General features: G+C 38.0%; 1 protein-coding gene across 1 annotated transcript in view; it reads right to left on the reverse strand.

Annotated features, from left to right (window-relative positions):
• lama2 (laminin, alpha 2) overlaps positions 1–20,045 on the reverse strand; it is a gene marked incomplete at its 5' end in the record, with an annotated part of 234,410 nt that overhangs the window by 111,165 nt on the left and 103,200 nt on the right. The window contains 6 exon segments of the mRNA XM_014015734.1: positions 570–656; positions 3,460–3,587; positions 8,627–8,740; positions 9,475–9,583; positions 9,864–10,075; positions 15,775–15,879. Of these exon segments, the coding sequence (XP_013871188.1) occupies positions 570–656; positions 3,460–3,587; positions 8,627–8,740; positions 9,475–9,583; positions 9,864–10,075; positions 15,775–15,879 (755 nt within the window).

A 20,045-nucleotide genomic window follows, 5' to 3' on the forward strand; every position in this document is an offset into this window, starting at 1 on the left:
ACTTATTACTTACTTATTACTTACTTACTTACTTATTACTTATTACTTACTTATTACTTACTTATTACTTACTTACTTATTACTTACTTACTTATTACTTACTTATTACTTACTTACTTATTACTTACTTACTTATTACTTACTTACTTATTACTTACTTATTACTTACTTACTTATTACTTACTTATTTAATTTTGAATGAAACGGCTCTCCATACTTTTCTGTTATATTTCTAATTTAAAAAATTTGTGCTTCTTTCAGCTGATTTGTGCTATTTGTCGCTGTTCTTGCGTTTTTACCTACTTTTTAGCTAATTTGAGCTTATTTTCAGTGAAATCCCTTTCTGTGATCATTTTAGCTCTTACTGATTCAGTAAACGTGTTCTTTCTGGTTCTTTGTGCAAATTTCAGCTCCTTCAGGTAATTTTTATGGTAGTTTTAGCTTTTTTCGATATTCAGTAAAAATCTTTTCAGCGTTAAGCATTCCCACTGCATTTTTGGAGGAAATGATAATTCTCTGGTTATAATTATTGGTGTTTTCTGTGTAAAACGTCTTTAACTGAGTGTTACCTGTCACATCGGGGTCCGGTGTAGCCGGGCTGACACTGGTCACAGAGCACCTCCCCTTCTTCACCTAGGTGGCAGGTAGGGCTGAAGCTGTGTTGGTTCCCAAGGCGATGCAGTTGTTGACGGGATCGATAGCGTTGTCCGAGTGTGGGGAAAGGCAGGGAGGAAGAGAGGAGGAAGAGGAGACACACTTGAGTCAGGGCCATTGTTTGTCTCTTCATGGACACATGGACATGTGTCCCCGCTTTCACTTCTTGGACCCTACAGCTACACTTACTGCAACAACAATATCACACAAACACATAAAGCTTCACTCTAATAAAACAAAGAAACAAACAAAAAACCTCCCATGCCACAGCTTTCCTGTTGCCTAAATGAGAAGCAGAGTAAAGTGATAGTCATTGACCCTCGTTCTGACACCCTCCCACTCCCAAAAACTATAGATAGTCCTGCTGGCTCGGGTTCCAGGCTCCAGCCTGACTCACTGGATGACTGGCTCGTTACGAGCTACTCACAGTTACAGATAAGCTTGCTTTGGCGAATGTTTGTGGATAAAACATAACGAATGCCAGTTATTTTATCAAAATAATAATTATTATACAACACATTTATTGTAGAACATCAGCTGTGTCTTATTTTAAGTTAAAGTATTACAGAAACAGTATTATCTTTTCTGATTTGTTTTTCTTCTGCAGGTTTTTCGGCACATAACTCGATCCACAATTTTTGTGCTATTTTAAGAATTTGTATATCAAAATGTTCAGCTCATTCAGGACATTACAGCTAGGACTTTTGGTACTTCAGCAATTTATACTTTAATTTGTTTGGGGTTTTTTTGCCAAGTTTTTCTCATTGAAAATGAACGGAGCTGTCGTCAACATCATTAAACCCTTTAAAATGTTTATAAATCTTTACTGAACTTTATGTTTTGTTTTAAAAACTCTTGTAATACGTTCTGTTCCTTTGGCTTTTATTTAGCTGAGAAAAGCTTTTATTAATTTAATTTTTTTGCCTTTTTTAACTATCAATCCTGACCTTTTCCACTATTCGTTTTCTATTCTTGCACAATTCTTTATATTATATTTTTATTATTAGTAGTTGTATCATGGCTAGTCAGTGTTAATTTTGTTTTGTGCACTAACTATAGTTAGAAAAGTAACTAGTGTGTGAACCTCTGTACTGATGCTGCTGTGACACCTGAATTTCCCCTCTGCAGGACAATAAAGGCTATTTCTATTCTATTCTATTCTGTTTGATAATTCCAACTTTTTGGGCTTTCTGATAATTTCAGCAGTTCTCTGAATTTTTAGCTACTTTTTAGCTAATCTGAGCTTTTTTTCAGCTAAATTCACAGTTTTATGATCATTTCAGCTTCTTAATGCTTAATTCAGCAAACATGCTTTTTCTGCTTGTGCTAGCTCCAGTTACATTTTAGAGCTATTTTAATGCTAGTTTCAACTTTTTTTAGCTGTTTAGCAAAATATTTTCAGAATGAAGCCTTCACACTGCATTTTCACAGGAAATGCAAATTCTCTAGTTTATCACCAAGCAAGATGTGGGGTACACCCAGGACGTGTCTCCAGTCCCTCACAGAGACAAACGAGACACACAATCACGCTCTAACACCTATGCCCCCAAATTACCGAACATAAGTTTTTGGTCTGTGCGAGGAAATCATCCTGCCAACAACGCCAATTTCGGTCATCGCATGATTTACCAAGAATGCAGAAACACGTTGGAATAATGCACAGAAAGTCTGCGTGTATGGTCGTCAATAATGATTTAATTCTGAGCGACAAACAAACAGGACTCAATCAGGAAGCTCTGTCGGCTTGTGGCTGACACATCAGCGGAAAGCAGCCAATAATATACACCATGATAACATCATATGACGTGCTTATAACCAATCACAGATCGACTAATGTACTGCCCAGCCAATCACAGGGCTCTCAGCTCAAAGAGTTTCTCATCAAACAAGAGAGTTCAGTCCGTTGCGGAGTCCTGACGTCTGGGCAAACAGATTTGACAATGATCATAAGATATACGAGTACTGGACAGCGTCAAAGGTGAAACAGATAGATAATTAGTCCATAACACTGGATAAAACCAATAAGAACACGACCATCTTTAACTGGACTAACTCAAATAGTTAATCAGACATTTTGTGTATTTTAAGGGGCTGAAAGGCGTAGCAACAAGTTATTTTTACTGTCCGGGTTGAGAGTTGTGTCTTTCTTTAGCTCGTAGCATTTTGGTCGTGGCATTTCACGACTGCGGGAGAATTCTCAGCTGCTGCCGCCTGTGTCGTTTTGTCTGCAGTTCTGTGCTCGCAACGATGACATCATCGTGGATATATGCATGTATTGTTTTGGCAAATGAGCAGTTTCTAGCAGAAGGTCAAAGCTTGAGCAACTGTCTAACCTAGAAGTTTCATGAAAAGGAAAAATAAAGTCTGTTTTCTTTACATAGACTCGGTATAGATCTTTGTGTGTGTCTGAAGTGCTCTGAACCCTCTGAAATTATCTGTGTAATCTAAGCAAGTGTAATCTAACCCTCGACAGCACAGCAGGAGTGACGTTTCAAACAAGAGTCAGAGTATGGTGAAGAATTTTTAAGTTTCCTAACGAGGTGACATTAGTTTTTTCCTGATGATTGTTATGATGATGACATTTCCTCCTACAGCGACGGTGCTTCTGCACATCCACTGCTCATCTACCTGTGGTGATGATATTTCTAACAGAATGTCAACAATTATATCCCTTTCTATAGTCATGATGTCTAACTTTATCAGAAAAAGAGAAAATTAAGACTTTTTTTTAAAGTGCAAAATGAGTCAGAGGACATCTGGGACCACATTCAAGACAGAATGAACCCCAGAGGCTCCAGAACCTACTTGTTGCTGGGAATGTTGAGTGGGCAGGCACATGGCTGACAGTCCTCCGGTGACCCACGGGTGGCATTCCCATAGGAACCAGGCAGGCAGGTGTCACAGTAATGACCCGCCGTGTTGTGGGAGCAGTCCTGGAGGTGGCAAAGAGCGAGTCAATTCACTGCAAAACAACCTCTCTGGTCATTTGAGACAACGCTGATTCAGCATTCACACTGTCCTTTTCCTCTTTATGGTTTCTTCTCTATATATTTCTATATCAAACCACTTCCACGTTATTTATTTTCATCGTCATATTTCAAAACGATCAGGAATGTGACTTTTAATATTATAAATTTAAAATTAACTTTATTTACAAAACTGAGATTTGAGATTTCTTCAATTTCTATTAAAAAACATTGTTTTTTAAAACTACTTCAGCATGCTTGCTCTAATTTGTCCTCAAACGCTGCTTTTATACAGTTTTAATTTTAGATTTTTATCGTTTTATAAGTTTAGCTCTTTCTATGATTTTGCCATTTAGCTTTCAGGTACAGTTTTGCTGCATTCGGGTACAGTTTTGCTGCATTCAGGTACAGTTTTGCTGCATTCAGGTACAGTTTTGCTACATTCAGGTACAGTTTTGCTACATTCAGGTACAGTTTTACTGCATTCAGGTACAGTTTTACTGCATTCAGGTACAGTTTTACTGCATTCAGGTTACAGTTTTACTGCATTCAGGTTACAGTTTTACTGCATTCAGGTTACAGTTTTACTGCATTCAGGTTACAGTTTTACTGCATTCAGGTACAGTTTTGCTGCATTCAGGTACAGTTTTGCTGCATTCAGATACAGTTTTACTGCATTCAGGTACAGTTTTACTACATTCAGGTACAGTTTTACTGCATTCAGGTACAGTTTTACTGCATTCAGGTACAGTTTTACTACATTCAGGTACAGTTTTACTGCATTCAGGTTACAGTTTTACTGCATTCAGGTACAGTTTTACTGCATTGAAGTTTTAAACCTACATTTAGACATAAGCTTTATTATAGGAGCTGACACTATAACAATCCAGACAACTTATGAGCATTTTAAAGACGTTGAAGATGGAATTAAAATAAATCAACTAGAAGCTTATGTAGATAATTTAATGCTAACAAATTAATCAGTTATAACTTTTATTAGTAATTTATACATAAAAAAATCACAAATTGCTATAAGTTGTCTAAAACGTTAGTGTGACAGGGCTTTAAGATTTAATTCCTTAAAAATCCTTGTTCGATGACATCTATTTCAACGTATTCGCTTTAATTTGCCTTCACTTTGCTTCCTTTTATTTCTTTGTATTTGTATTTTCTTTTATTTTTTATTGTACATAAACTTTAGCGTTTTTATGAAATGAATAAAGTTAAACAAACAAACAAATGTTGCTTTTGTACAGTTTTAATTTGGCTAAGTTTAGCTCTAAGCTACAACTTTGTTCATTTTAGCCACTATTGTTTGTTTCAACTTTAGCAACTCATTCGTTTAAGGAATTTCAGCAAAGTCATTCAGCACTCAGCCTTCACGCTGCACTTGTAAATAAAATGCAATTTATTTCATATATATTAGTTGTCATTAGTGTTTAGGACGTCATCGTTTGCCAACTTTAAAAATATATTTTTTTAAACATCGTTTCTCGTATTTTTTCATTTACATTATCTGATCCTCATGTTGTAAATAATACAACCAGCCTTTGTACAAACTCCTGGACAGAGACAGAAGAGACAAATGCTGACTGCTGAGACATACATTTTTTGAAGTTGGGCTAATAGCTAATGCATAAGAAACAACCTAAGGATAGACTCCGTTGGCGCTGCTAAGTGTAATTAATGTTTTGTTTCTAGAGGTTGGACAAGCAAAAATCAATCAGCTCACATGGTATAGCACTGAATTAGAATAAAGAAATACAATATTTTGATTTCATTTCACAAAAACGTTGTTAATAATCGTCTGTCAAAATGATTGCAGAGAACAAGCAGCACAAGTAGCGATCTTTGGAATTTGAAGGTTAAAGTTCAGTTTAAAAGCTGTTTTCATCACCATAATATTCATGCACACCAGATCCTATAGCACAGAACAAACTGAAGAAATCCCTTTTCTGTTAATGTGCATTCATTAAAGCACACGTTTGCATGCTTCACACCAACATTTGTCTATTTGATGTTTCAAATCCCTGATTTCTCAGATCAAACGTCCTGACGCAGCTAAAACACTCTGACACGTGCACGCGTTCTCAACCTGCACGTCTGCAGCATCACTCAGTCATTCAGCTGCAGCTACAAACCACAGCTGTCAGCGCAGGTGAGCTGATGGATCTGACTGCCTGTCTGTCACTGCGTGTAAAATACGAGACAGGTGCAGGTGTGGTTGTGAGTGAGTTAATGTCACATTGTGTGTGTGTGTGTGTGTGTGTGTGTGTGTGTGTGTATCTGAAAAATCCTCCCCGACTGTGTTTTTTTTCCTGAGTTTTGTTTTGTTTTCTCAATGTGTGTCTTCCTTTGACACATCCCATCCTCCTCATCTATAATGAAACATAACATGGTAATACAAAACCCACAGGTCTGTGTGTGTGTGTGTGTGTGTGTGTGTGTGTGTGTGTGTGTGTGTGTGTGTGTTCTCTGTGTGTGCTAACTACTGTGTGTTTTAGTATGTGTGAATTTAGAGCAATGGAAACTGACAGCATTAGCCTAAGGCTGCGGGTAGACTGGGGAGTGAGTGTGTTGAGATGCACAGAAGAGGGTTAACGTGTGTGTGTGTGTGTGTGTGTGTGTGTGTGTGTGTGTGTGTGTTGTGCATAAATTATGAATGAGTGTGCAGTGTCTAACCCTGCAGTTCCTCTAATGACATCTAGAGGGCGAGCATGGCTCTCCATTGTTGAAAATAAAATCATTCATGCATCTTAAAGGAGACATATGTTTTTAAATCCTTCGTTTTCACTGAATTCCTCCTTACTGTAACTCCACAAGCCCCTCTTTCACCCCGTTTCAGATCAACTCGTTTTGAGGCTGTCTCTTTAATAAATCCATGTATCAACTTGTCCATCCAACCTTACATGTTGGAGCCAGAGTCTGACCCAGAACCAGAGGAGAGTGAAGACCACCTAAGTGTAGTCGGTAAGTCCGCACCTTATTTTGAAGTTCCTTTGTGAATATTGTGACGTAATAGTTTAGAAAATGTCGTAGAAAGAACAGAAATCTGAACGAGTTAAAACATATGACCCAAACAGAATATGAAGATATCTACGCAGCACCAGGAGAATAAATTCAAAGAAAATTTTTTTTTGCACTCCTAGAGACTCAAAGCCCACAACAAAATGTGTTTAACAGCTACAAATGTGGATGATGAAGGATATGTCCCAGATTCTGATTTTTGGGGCCACGATTCGATTCAAAATTGGTTTTTCATGTTACCCTGTGCATTTGTTGTGTTCTCAAAGTGCTACATCTTCATTTTGCCTTGCACACAGTGAAGCTCGTGTCAAACTCAGACTCATTCAGCACGAAGACAGGGCCGGTTGAATCCCACTTTCCTCCATTTTTGTAGTTTCCTCTTTGTTTTGGTTGTAAATGAGAATAATAATTCTTATTGGAATGAATTTGTTGTTGCACCACTAATATGTCCCATTGGCAATATCATGTAAAATAAACTTTTTTGAGTTTTATATCATGTTATAATGTTATACTCTCATAAAAACATGCCTAAAGCCTTGCTCTGACTCATTCATGCATGTTTGAGAAATCCTGCAGTGTTTTTATGAAGCCATGCTGAGGAGCAAAACGACAGGTGGGGACCAGAAACGCCTTTTGGTACCAGAAACGCCTCTGGGACGTGTCTTTAAGCCAAACTTCCTCATGGCAGAGCGCACCCACTCCACCCCACCCTCTGCACACACCCCGCCCGTGACTCCTGCAGGCTCTCGGGTGAAACTGAAAGTGAAACCTAACTGTCTGCTGAGCTCTCAACATTACCTCTCACTCAGTGAAGCTCTTTTCAGATAAAAAATACCTTTGAGGAAATGTATTTACAGATGCCAAGTAAACTGCATCATAGCACATGTAAGCCCCCCCCCCCGAACGGGACGGAACAGAAGCAGAAGGTGGTTCTTAAAGAGACAGAGGCCAATTTTAAGGCGTTTAGAAGAGGAAGTGATGAGAAGATAAGTTTATTTTTCTATTCAAACATAAAAACAGCATTTTAATAACAGCTAAAGGTGACATAGGTACTTTATTATGGTATAGTATTTAAATATATGCCTGAGAAACACATAATATTGGCCCTTTAAGCCTTACTGAGGGTTAAAACCTTCACTCTGGTACAGTTTGACCAAAATTTGTTGCAGCTTTTCACTAAAAACACAGTAATGCCAAGAATAAAAGCAAACACTGGGCAACGCCTCACCAAAATATAAAATCAAGTGTTTATTTTTGGACCCCTGAATTGCTCATCTAAAGGAAATAATCTTACTTTATCTCTCAAAGTACAGGGGTTAGACAATGAAACAGCTGGTTTTAGACCATAACGTCCTTTCAGACAGCTTCCTCTTGCGTCCACAGTTAATCCTGTTGGATGTGGTTGGTCCTTCTTGGTGGTACGCTGACATTACCCTGGATACTGTGGCTCTTGATACATCACAAAGACTTGCTGTCTTGGTCACAGATGCACCAACAATTTGTCCTCTTTTGAACTCTGGTATGTCACCCATAATGTTGTGTACATTGCCGTATTTTGAGCCAAACTGTGCTCTTACCCTGCTAATTGAACCTTCACACTCTGCTCTAACTGGTGCAATGTGCAGTTAATGAAGACTGGCCACCAGGCTGGTCCAATTTAGCCATGAAACCTCCCACACTACAATAACAGCTGTTTCACTTTCATTGTCCAACCTCTGTATGTTCAGCTGAGTTTAAAAACAAGCATTAATTCAGTTAGTTTTACACTTTCTGTTGGTTGTTTCTCTTTGCTTGTTCTTGTTAGTCTCTTACTTTTTTAATTAAAGTTATTTTATCCAAACCTCCTGCCTGTCTGCAGACAGTCTGTCTGCATTAGTGTCTTCAGCTCCACAGCTCCGCCACAGACAGCTTTGTTGTCAAACATCATCCTTCAGAGGAAACCCAACGAGGAGACACATTGAACTAATTAGTGATCTTACCAGGCAGTGGCCTGTCATCTCGTGGCACTGCCTGCTGTGTCCATGACAGCGACAGGGTTCACACACGCCGTTGTACAAATGTCCGTTGACTCTCCGATAGCCCGCGACACAAACCTGAAACACACAACTCTTGAAACACACAACTCCTGAAACACACAACTCCACAGTTTGACGGACAAAGCTGTGTACTGCACACATTTCACAATTAACGAGAACTTCATGCAAATACATTTAACATGTTGACACAAGCAGGTTTAATTTAAAAGACAATATGAAAGTATTTTTTATAGTCTGCCACAGGGCTATTCAACTGGTGGCCCACGGGCCACATCCGGCCCACAAGTGACCAAAGTTCGGCCCGCCAATTGGTTCACTCATCTCTTAATCCAAACCCCTGGTTTTCTACTTTAACTAACTTTAAGTTCTTTTAGTTAAACATAGACGTGTTTATCTACAGAAACATCAGAATCTTGGCTACAAGCTGCTAAAAACATTTCTATGAACATCCAAGACAGTTAAAACTATAAACAGTTGAAGATAAAACTATGAAAGTGAAAATAAAATTGGTTTAAAAATTTGGCAAGTCAGAGATGTCAAATATGTGTTAGATAATGTGTTATTTTTGTTTGTGATGTTTTATTATCACTACTATTATAGGTTCTGTATGTTGTATTCATGATTAAATGCAGCAAAATAAACTATTTCARAGGTAACAGATCTTTGTAATATTTGGTTTATTTACATAATGACTTTAATTGCTGGATGTTCGGCCCCTGAAGCAGTTCAGTTGAATAGTCCTGGTCTACCATGTCGAAAATATCTACTGTTTTTTTGTATTTTGTGTTTACCTCACAGGATAATCCAGCATATCCAGGAGGACAGGTGCACATTTCTACAGCCGACGCTCGCTCTCCTTTAGCGTAAGGATTTGCCACCTGCATTAAGAATGAATGGAGCCTGCACACACGAACACAAACACACACAAAAATTTAAACACATCCATTCTGACCTAGTAGCGATCTGCCCAATTTCACAGATTTTATGAACATAAACAAGTCAGTTTGGCTTATTGGGATTTAAGAACTAATGAACAGAATTAATTTCCTAAAACAGACAGAAGATGCGTTCATAAAATCTTGATTTTAGATGACAAGAAGAAATATGCACAGGCCAAATCAAGAACCGAGTTTAAATTCTGCACATTTTAACTCAAAGTTTAAAAACAATCAAACTCAACCTGTACACGGCGCTGGTGTCTGTGCTGTACGAGGCCCGCACCATCACACTCGTCACGTTGACCAGCACGGACAGGAAGTCCCTCCTGCTGATTGGCTGGCTCGTCTCTGACAGCAGGAAGCTCTCTGGAAGGAGGACGATGCGTTTGGTGATGGGGGAAGCAGGGTACACGGGCTGGCCAAACCTTCTGTCAACCATCTTCAGCCCTCCTCCCTGGGAAGCAGATTTAAAAAAAGGTTTGCAAAGTTTCTTTTTTATACAGTCAGAAAATGATACGCTCTGACAGAATAATCTTTTTGTTCTTTTAAAAGAAGCAGCAGGATTTAATGATGTCATTAGGTAATGAGCTTCAGCTTCCATTGATTATCTCAGAGTACAAATCAAAAAGCTTCTTGGATCTGACCATCTCTTGTTGAGAACTGATCAATAGCTTGTAGCAGCTAACAGAGAGCAGCTACCAGTGGTGGAGGAGGGGGGTTCAAACCAATAAAGCAATAAATAAATAAACTAACTGAGAGGAAGTAATTTGAACAGAGAAGGAAGCACTACATCTTTTCTGTTTATGTCATAAAGGACAAATTTTCTTTAAAGTGTCAAATAAAAACATAAAACAAAAGCACAGAACATTTAACAAAATGTATTAAAGTTGTATTAAAACTCAAACCAATATCCTCTTTCCAGTTAAATGTTTGGAAGCTGTTGATTTATAAAATGTATTTTTATGCTGTGAATTCTACAGCAATAAAACATTAACAAAAGTTTCACCTAAACATGAAGGAGCTTTAAAATGTTTGGATACCTAATAAGAATAAAAGTATTTAAAATGATTACAATAGACACACACAACTCATTGTTATAATATTTACTAATAAAATTTATATTACTTTGCAAATTATTAAAATGTTTTGATCAGATTTTTAATTACATGGAAATAAAAAAAGTCTGTGTGGCCTCCTGACGATTCATTAAGACTCTGATCTCATCATAACACAGAATAAATGAAGCAAACACCGACTCTGGAAGGGATCTTCTGGGTTTTCTTAGCTAGCGTATTTTTTTAAAATCCTCAGCAGACATTATTTCCAGTGATGGCAGCCAGAAACTGTCATTTATTTTAGCACTTGAAGGAGTCAAATCATGCTAAATCCACTTTCCCAGCAGTTAAATACATTTTGTTGTGTTGAAGTCACCAGAAGTGCAGAAAGTTTAATTCGGTCTCTTGGTGCTCCATTATTACATCACAGTTTTTGTGAGTGAATTTCTAATAAAAGGTCTGGACTACTATTTGGTGGTCTTCATTCTGCTCTGGGTCAGACTCTGGTTCTGGGTCAGACTCTGGCTCCAAAATGTGTCTTCCCTTGTTCCCATCTTTTAGTTCATTTGTAAACTAGAAGCACTCGGAGAGTGCAAACCTCCGCCAAGACCAATTTCCTCCATCCTGTAAGAGTTAATGCACTAAAAGCAGAGATGGAAACACATTTGCTGAATAAGTTCTGACGTAGTGAACATTTAAGCAGGCAGTATGCACGGGATTTTTTCTCGGTGGAGTCCAATGTGGGGAAAAAAGTTAGACTGATCACCTGACGTTATTCATGGTCAAACTGGTGTGGGATTAAGCTCCTAAGTTTTCATCAGTCACATTTCACCATGTAAAACGTCTGTTTTATCTCCTTGTATGAGTTTGTAATGGTTTGACTCTCTTTATAAAGTGCTTCCTGGCTCCCCCCGTCTCCAAACTTTGAGGCCCGGCAGCTCTCTGTTTACAAGCCTAGTAGAGACAAACTGTTTTGATTCGTTTTTTTGGAAATGTGGTGTGTTTGAGGAAATGGGAAAAATAGGTTTCATGGTGCAGTCACGCACTTCCTGGTCACAAAACGTTATCTAAATGCGCATATTATGGCAATAATTATCATTAAATGTGGTTTTAACATTACTTTTAAAGTTTGAAGTCCGTGCTGTCCAATCCAACTCACTGTTTTTCACAAAAGCCCTGTGAAAGCATCACAGCTTTGCCGATCTCAGTGTTAAAAGTAAAAAAATTCCTGTTTCCGCATCGTGATCCAGAACATCACCAAAATTTAAAGGTGTGTTCCTTGGCCCAGTACACACGTGGTAAAAATATCATGACAATCCGTCCACAAGTTTTTGAGTAATGTTGTCCACAGACAGAACGACAAACAGATGGACAGACAGAAATACGCGATCGAAAACATTACCTCGCCCTTGGCGGAGCTAATAAAACGTTTCTGCGCAGCTACATAGTCGTATACCCCTCTATCAAACTAAAATGGAGCAGTTTGGAAACTGGAAGGGGGCGGGGCTTGAAGCGCCTTGTTTGCATTTAAAGAAACAGCCTTGAAACGAGTTGATCTGAGACAACTCAGAAAAGAGGTGGGGCTTGTGGAGTTACAGGAAAAGGATGGATTTTAAAGGATCATATGTCTCCTTTATGCTACATTTTTATTATTTTTAACTTATTCCTAAAAGTCGTGAGAATAGAGAGAGTTAAGAAACAAAAGAGACAGTTTTCTACTACTTGTCCAAACTTACAACCAAAACACGAGTTCCTTCCTGTACATCACGGGACAACGCAAACATGTAACATTTTGAAAAAGATGTGCAGAGCATAAACTGTGGAGCAAACAGATCTGACACGAGACAAAGGCGAAGCAGACAGTGAAGAGGAGAACGTTGGTTGACAGTGTGGAGGCGGTTCATTATTGTCATCATTTGGACAGGCGTTTGTTGACAACAAGACCAGTGCTTGTCCTCCTCCTCCTCCTCCTCTCAGTCTGTCCACACTGACATGTCTTTAAATAACAAAAGCGCACTGGCCTGTGACTATCCATCTTTCACTTTTCTTTCTTTTTTCCACCTGTTTTTCTTATAGTTTTAAATATTTCATTATTTCTTGTTTCCATTATTTTTAACACGGTTTTCTTCCGACACCATGTTTTTTCCCCATTACAACTGTGTGCATATAAAGTTCCTACACATGTGTGTATTGAATCAGTTTGATTTGTCACCATATTTATTCATTTTATTTCATCAGTTATTACATAAATAAAAGTTACTTTCAGAATTCTTGCGTGTTGTTGTGTTCCATTTCAAACGTCATTAATCTGTACAACACAACTACAACCCTGTTTGGATTTACTGCTTTCATCACTTGCAAATTTATTTATCAGAATTACTATATATTTAGAAAAAAAACATCCCTCTACTTGAATAAAATATACTACCTAATAAGGACCAGATGATTTGTTTTCATCATGTCTCGGTGCATAACGCTGTAGAACTAAAACAGCCTGTTTTTGTTTGTTTGTGTGTTTTTTTCCCACCTTGCCTGTCTGCCTGTTTTTGTTTCGGGTGTCCCACATGCTCATGCACACAATGTTGTTCAGTGATACGGGAGACATTAACAGTTAACTAACAGTGTTGCTGCTTTGCTTATTGCTGCCATGCATCATATCTCAACCTGCTCATTATAGAGACGTACAGAGAGAGGAGGTGGGAGAGTCTTCATCTGCATTTTTTATTGCTAAGTTCAGCACTTCTTTGCAAGCTAGAGCTTTTTTTTTTTTGTCTATGTGTATGTCAGAGTTTTCCCCCCAGTTTTATTTAGTGTTTTTCACCACAGGAATAAAAATAATGACTTGTGAATAAAGAAAAATAATGCTATATAAGCACATAACAGTTTTTTTTTAAATTATGTGAACATTATTCTTATAGAGATCAGTGACACTCATTCTGACATCAAAGTTTCTGCAGAGTTGAATCATTTCTTGCCATTAGCCACACAACTGTTCACTGCTCCCAAAAAATGTTTCACAATCTTCTCATAAAGTTTAATGAAACCGTGCCGCTTCATTAAACTTTCATTTACTTGCAGATAACTCCATCCTTAGCATGAGGGTGCTCAGCCTCTTTGTTTTATGCTTCTCCAAAACCTCCTCAAAATTCCCAGAGGTTAATAGATTCACTTTACAAAGCACCTCTGTTGATCTGTTTAAAGGGGCAAGCGTGTTTTGTAATTATTAAAACTCACACGGTCACAAATACACGGTGGCATTTTCAAGCAACTAATGAAACTATTCAATTTCACCTTTATTCTAAATTATTGTGGCTTTGGCACATAAATGTTCAACAAGAAAAAGTGCTACTGTAATAAATGTTCAACAGGACAATATAAAATAAAAATACTGACTGACAGCATTAACACTTGAAGGCTCCATCAGTAGAAGATTCATAGAAAATAAAAGGTACCATATTTATTCATGTATAATAAGATCTCATGTATAATACAATCCCCCTTTTTTGAGCTTAAAAAGCATAAAAAATTTAATCCTCAAACTATCTCCAATTACATACAGACTTCAAGATTTTTCAGCCTTTGCAGTCTTTATACATATCAGTAAAATGATCATTGAACTGTTCATTTTATTTTAACAACATATGTGCTAAAAGATATTTTGACAACAAATATATATCAGCTGTAGCAGCATCATATGAATTCTGGCATTTTACACACAGTCCACCAGGAGGCGCCAACACAAAAGTCAGAGACTTCACATGAGATTTGGACCATCTTGTGGGGGAAAAGCAGATTACTTCCTAATCGCAAGCGCCCCCTCTGGTGGGGAAACGTTTTTTCAGGCATACAAACTTTTTCAGAACACTGGTAGACGGCAGCCATTACAGACGAACATGTGTTGTTGTTCGAGGAGCGGCTTGGTCACACACTAATGTCATTAGTTTGTTATCATTACCAAGGCACAGGAAGACTTTTCCCCCCTTTTTTTACATCATGTCACCTGCCTGGATCTATTATCATCTCGCTCTGAAGCACGGAGGAGTGTCACAGGTGAGCTCGTTTCAACTGATTTTTACAATGCGGTCTCATTTCCGGACTCAATAATTTTGCAGACATTTCAGTTCAAGTACATAAGTAAAAATATTTATCCGAGTATAGTACTACCCCTAAACTTTATGGATGATTTTATGGATTTAATTTTACGTATTATTACTTGAATAAATACGGTAAGTTTATTTTCCCTTGACTGTAGTTTCATCAGGTTCAGACATGAAGTCATTATTTTAACAGTTAACGCCTCAGTGTTCTGCTCCAACTGCAAAACATCTTCACGGAAAACTAACTTTACAATCAGAGGTGTTGCCACAGATAATGAGTGCTCAGCTTATTGACGCCGACGTTGTTAAAGAGGGGCTGTTGTGTCTTTTCCAGACACAGCTAGTATTTATACCACAATCAATGTTACCTTCAGTTGTTATGAAAATGATGTATATATTAAACATAAAATTGACTCTAAACACCTTTAAATTTGCCTGTGTCTTTAAGAACCTCCTACCGTTTCTGACATTCCCACTTCAGCACATCTTCACAACAATGCTTCATGTTGTTTACAACCTTTTGTATGGTCAGAGGGTCTCCCTGGCATCCAAACTACATTTCTTTGATGAAAGCCTTTTTTTTATTCTGAACAGGACTGAACTGTGCAGTTCCACCAGGTCGGGAGGAGCTATGTACAAATGGGCGGAGCTTTGTACAGCAGGCATTTAAGCAGCTCCACAGGAGATTCAAGGATTTCTCAAACATAAACATATAACTTTATGAGAAACATATTATTCACCTGGGGCCAGTTATTCAAAGGTAATCTGATCAGATTTTGGGCCATGGATTGGATCAAATCTTGAAAATGGTTTGTTTATGGATTACATGATCCTGGTAGCAAAAAAGAAGATTTAAAAATCCAGATAATTTTTATCCAGTTTACACTCTTTGAAAAACTGGCCTTAAATTCTTGCTTTAACTGAATCCTTTACACTCCATGGGCCAGATGCTCCCAGTTGGCAGTCAGAGCTTTAGATATTCGTAACTTTTTAAAACTTACCTCTATGATAAGGTCCGGCTCTGAGGTGACCCTGACAGCCGTTTGCTCTTGTTGATCTGTGGTGTAAGACACAGTGAAGTCCATGCTCCCTCCATAGGCTGCCAGCTACAGAGAGACACACTCAGTCAGACTTTTTTTTCTTTTTTTTTTTGCAAATAAGAAAATTGTACAGTTGCATAAAATGACCTGGTATTACAGAATATGCTCAGCCTTCCGTCGGTGCAGAAATAAAACTGACATTTATTGTAATTTACAGAAACTAATCAAGTTCACTTGATTGCTAGTAGATTTAAAAGTAAAGAGTGCTCGCATTTACATTTAACTACAGAGAGAAAATGAAGGTTAAAAAAAAGCTAAATCAAAAAAAGAAAAAAGAAAAAAGGGGAAGAGGGACCCAGCTGAGCAGGGCCAACTGAGGATGGTGGTTTACTGAAATTAAAGCAGAAATAATGCAAACAAAAAAGGAAAAGAACAAGTTTGCTTAGACCTGACGCATGTTTAATTTCTCACCCTATATTGTGACGTCTGAAGCCACAAACACCAGTAGGGTACATACACCCCAGTCTTTGTTTTCTAGCCGTGTTTCTTTGCAACGTTTCTGTTGACACCACAGAATGAGCTTGAGCTGCAGAAAAGCTGCATCGGCACGATCCGGAAATTTATTATTCTGCTCCAACCTGAGCAGTAATGGGTGAGGGAGTGAGATAATAATGCCACCATAAAAAAGGGAGCGGAGGGGACACGCTGTAGACTGGGGAGGGGGGAAATAGTCCTTGAGAGAGTAAGTAAAGAAGTAAAAGGTAGGCATAATGCCTCTATAAACTTCTGCCATTCTACATCATTACCCTCAGTTTTTTAAGCCCGAGGAGGAAATCACCCATTTCGCAGCTGAATGAAAACACACACACACACACACACACACACACACACACACACACGCACGCACACACACGCACGCCTGCAGGGGCGCTTCAGTGAATGTTTTATTCTATAACACTTATTCTCCATTTATCTCAGTTTGCAGATTTGGACTCCAGAGGACGGTAAGATCAGAGTTTAAACCCACACTGGAGCTGCCTGAACCTCCTTCATTCACTAACCTGAAGTATGACGAGACTTAAACCTCATCATTCACCAAAACAAAATAGCATCGTTACAAGTTATGAACTCAGAATAACTCCTAAAACTAAAATATTGCATAACAATGAAATATTGACCAGTGTTTCCCAAAGTTGGGGTCGGGGCCCAAAGTGGGGTCCCGAAAAGATTTTCTGAATTAATTACATTTTTGATTTAGTTGTTACAAAGGAGTGCGGTTAGTATATTTAAAATGGATAAATGTAGTATAAAAATATTGTTACTATGTCCATGTTTTGTTGACCTGATATAAATGTTTATCATCCAAAAATAGCTGGTGGCACAGGTCTCTGCTGCTGTTATTATGTGGGTCAAAAACTGAAAAGTTCAGGAACCACTGCACTTTGGTTCCTAAAGTTGGGCTTGGGTCCCAATTATGGGTCATGAAGCACCTTGGATAATCTCCATAAATAAATTTAAAGGGTAATAAAATAATTGCTGATGTAATACTTCCCTATAATTATCACAAAACACAAAATAAATATAAATAAGTATTTATATTTGTGTACAAGCTGTTTAGATTGTCACAAATCCTGTGTTTTTAGGGTTATTAAAGAAGTTTGTGTACTCAGACCAGTAATATTTGGGGTCACAAGTTTTTGCCATGGATATTTTGTGAGTCAGGAAATAAAAAGTTTGGGAACCACTGATAAAGATCATCGTTTCCTCCATCATTGTAAATGTTATTCTTGGATCTGCCACAACAAAAGTCTATTCAAATACTGAATTATTCTAAATTTTTGCTAAAAAAATGAATTTAATTATGTTTCATCTAACTTCAAGGTGAATAAAAAGCCAACATTTACCTGTTAGCTCACTGGAACCTTCAGAAGTTTAGACATTCTTCTGTAACCGATGCCATCATTATGCTTTGCAACCATAAGGTTGTGAAGGTCTTGAGAGAGCTCTTTACTTTTACCCATCATCAGATGGTTCTTGTGTGATACCTGGCCATCATTTGGGACTGAACCAGCTGATATTAACTTGCACTGACAAKGGGCAGGCTTGCTTTCTAATTACTGAGAGAGTTCAGCTGGTGTCTTGGCTTTCCATGCCTTTTTACACCTCCCTTTCTTCATGTGATCAATACTTTTTCCCTGTGCCATTCCACATTATTACAAATAACTTCATTTCTGGACATTTATGGTTTGATTTCTTTGTATGTAAGGATCACTTGGGTTGTTACCAACATCTGGTGAAAATTTCATGTCATTAGCACCTCTAGTAATATATTTACTGAGAAAAATGGTGACGTGTTCAATACTTATTTTACCCGCTGTATATATCTGACTTCTCCCAATGAATTGTTGTTTTTAGGTGTTAACCTGCCTCAGTCTGCTGTAATTAACAGGTACATGTCCACACAGCAACTTTACATAGAAAACTAGACTTTTTTGGATGCAAATCAAATACGTACTAATTTGTTACTGCAATGAATTCAGCTCAAACTTGCAGAAAGAACTCTAGATATGATCATTAAACAGTAAAATATTTGATTATTTTGTCCGTACTTCTGCCGTAAAGCCTCTGAGCATTCAGCAGGACATGAGATGGGATGAAACGGCAAAAGCTTTTTTTTTATACGAGTCTCTAGCCTTTTAGGGCTTTTGAATTTTGCAATTACTTTCTTCGAAACTATTGACATTTCTCAGAAAAACTCATTTTTCTCCATGCTATCCACTAAAACCTGGGCAGAAATCAAAGCTTTTGTCATGGCAACCCAAGCACCTAACTCTACCCCGAGGGGAGAGGAAATAAAGAAGCAAAACGCAGAAAAGAGAAAATAAATAAAGAAATAATAAACCAGCGGCACAGCATGAGAGAAAAAAATATGTGCAGGGAGAAGGGAATTATGGGTAGTGCGAGCGACTGAACAATAAACACTCAGACATTAGTCAGGTCCCTGTGTGAACCCCATGAGCCCGTTTATATTTGTGGAGACATACAGTAATCCTCAATGTTTGAGGTGCAATCAAGAACCTGAGCTGGTCTTCATGGACGTGAACGTCACAAAGTTTGAGTTTAAGAAGCAAAATAAATCATAAAGGAATCATTTCTTAATGAAAAACACCAACCAGATGCTTCAGGCATCATCCAAAACATTTACCTTAAAAAAGAGAAAAGAAAAAAAAAATCTTAACTCTGCAAACAAATGAGAACCTGAGAGACGATAGAATAAACATGAGTAAAGTTATAATATTTAAATTGCAGCCTGTGTCAAGGAGTGGGTTTGACAGAGTGAGAGGAGTGAAGATGAGTCACCATCGACCTCACTCCTCCTCCAGAGCTGTGATGGAGCAGAACTTTAACAAAACTTTAAAACAACCAAATCCAACGATTGTACTGCCATTCATGTGTCAGTCCTCCTTTACTCTACTGCTCTTCTAATCTAAAGTTCAGGATTTTCTTCTGCTTTGACCTTTTGGTGACACCGAACTTACCTAAAAAACAGCTTGACGAGCATCTTGCAACTAATTAGGTTAATTAGCAACAGATCAGAAAGAGAACTGGGTATAAAAAATCATTTCAGAAGCTGAACCTCTGTAACAATTGTGAAGGTTCCTCAATGAGAAACCTGTTATCCTCTCTCCATCAGTTTGGAGGTCCCAGACTGATAAACTGTTCATAAAATTATCAAAACTTTCTGGTTCTTCTTCCATCTTTTCTCAGAGACGTCCTCGCGTGTTTCAGTGAGACGACGTTACACCAGCGTGGCTTTGTAGTGGAGGAGGCCGGGTGCTGAACTGGCCTCAGCGCAGTCCAAAGCTCTGAAAGTGTTTCATGCATCATGAAAGAAAACAACTGTTGAACAGATAGAATAAGAACGGGGCAACGTTCCCCTCAGAAAACTCGAGTCTCCTCGGGTTGTTAAAAAAAGAGAAGCTGTATCACTGTGGCAAACACGTACCTGTCTCAATTTTTTGAGATCTGCAGCTGACAACAAATTCTAAATTATTGGTTGCATTTTATAACTACACCTTATTATCCTTAGTTAACATTACTGAACCATTAATAACTGGTTAGTTAACCTTACTGAACCATTAATAACTGGTTAGTTAACCTTACTGAAACATTAATAACTGGTTAGTTAACCTTACTGAAACATTAATAACTGGTTAGTTAACCTTACTGAA

This window comes from Austrofundulus limnaeus, unplaced genomic scaffold, assembly GCF_001266775.1.
Source record: "Austrofundulus limnaeus strain Quisiro unplaced genomic scaffold, Austrofundulus_limnaeus-1.0 Scaffold133, whole genome shotgun sequence".
Classification (NCBI taxonomy): domain Eukaryota; kingdom Metazoa; phylum Chordata; class Actinopteri; order Cyprinodontiformes; family Rivulidae; genus Austrofundulus; species Austrofundulus limnaeus.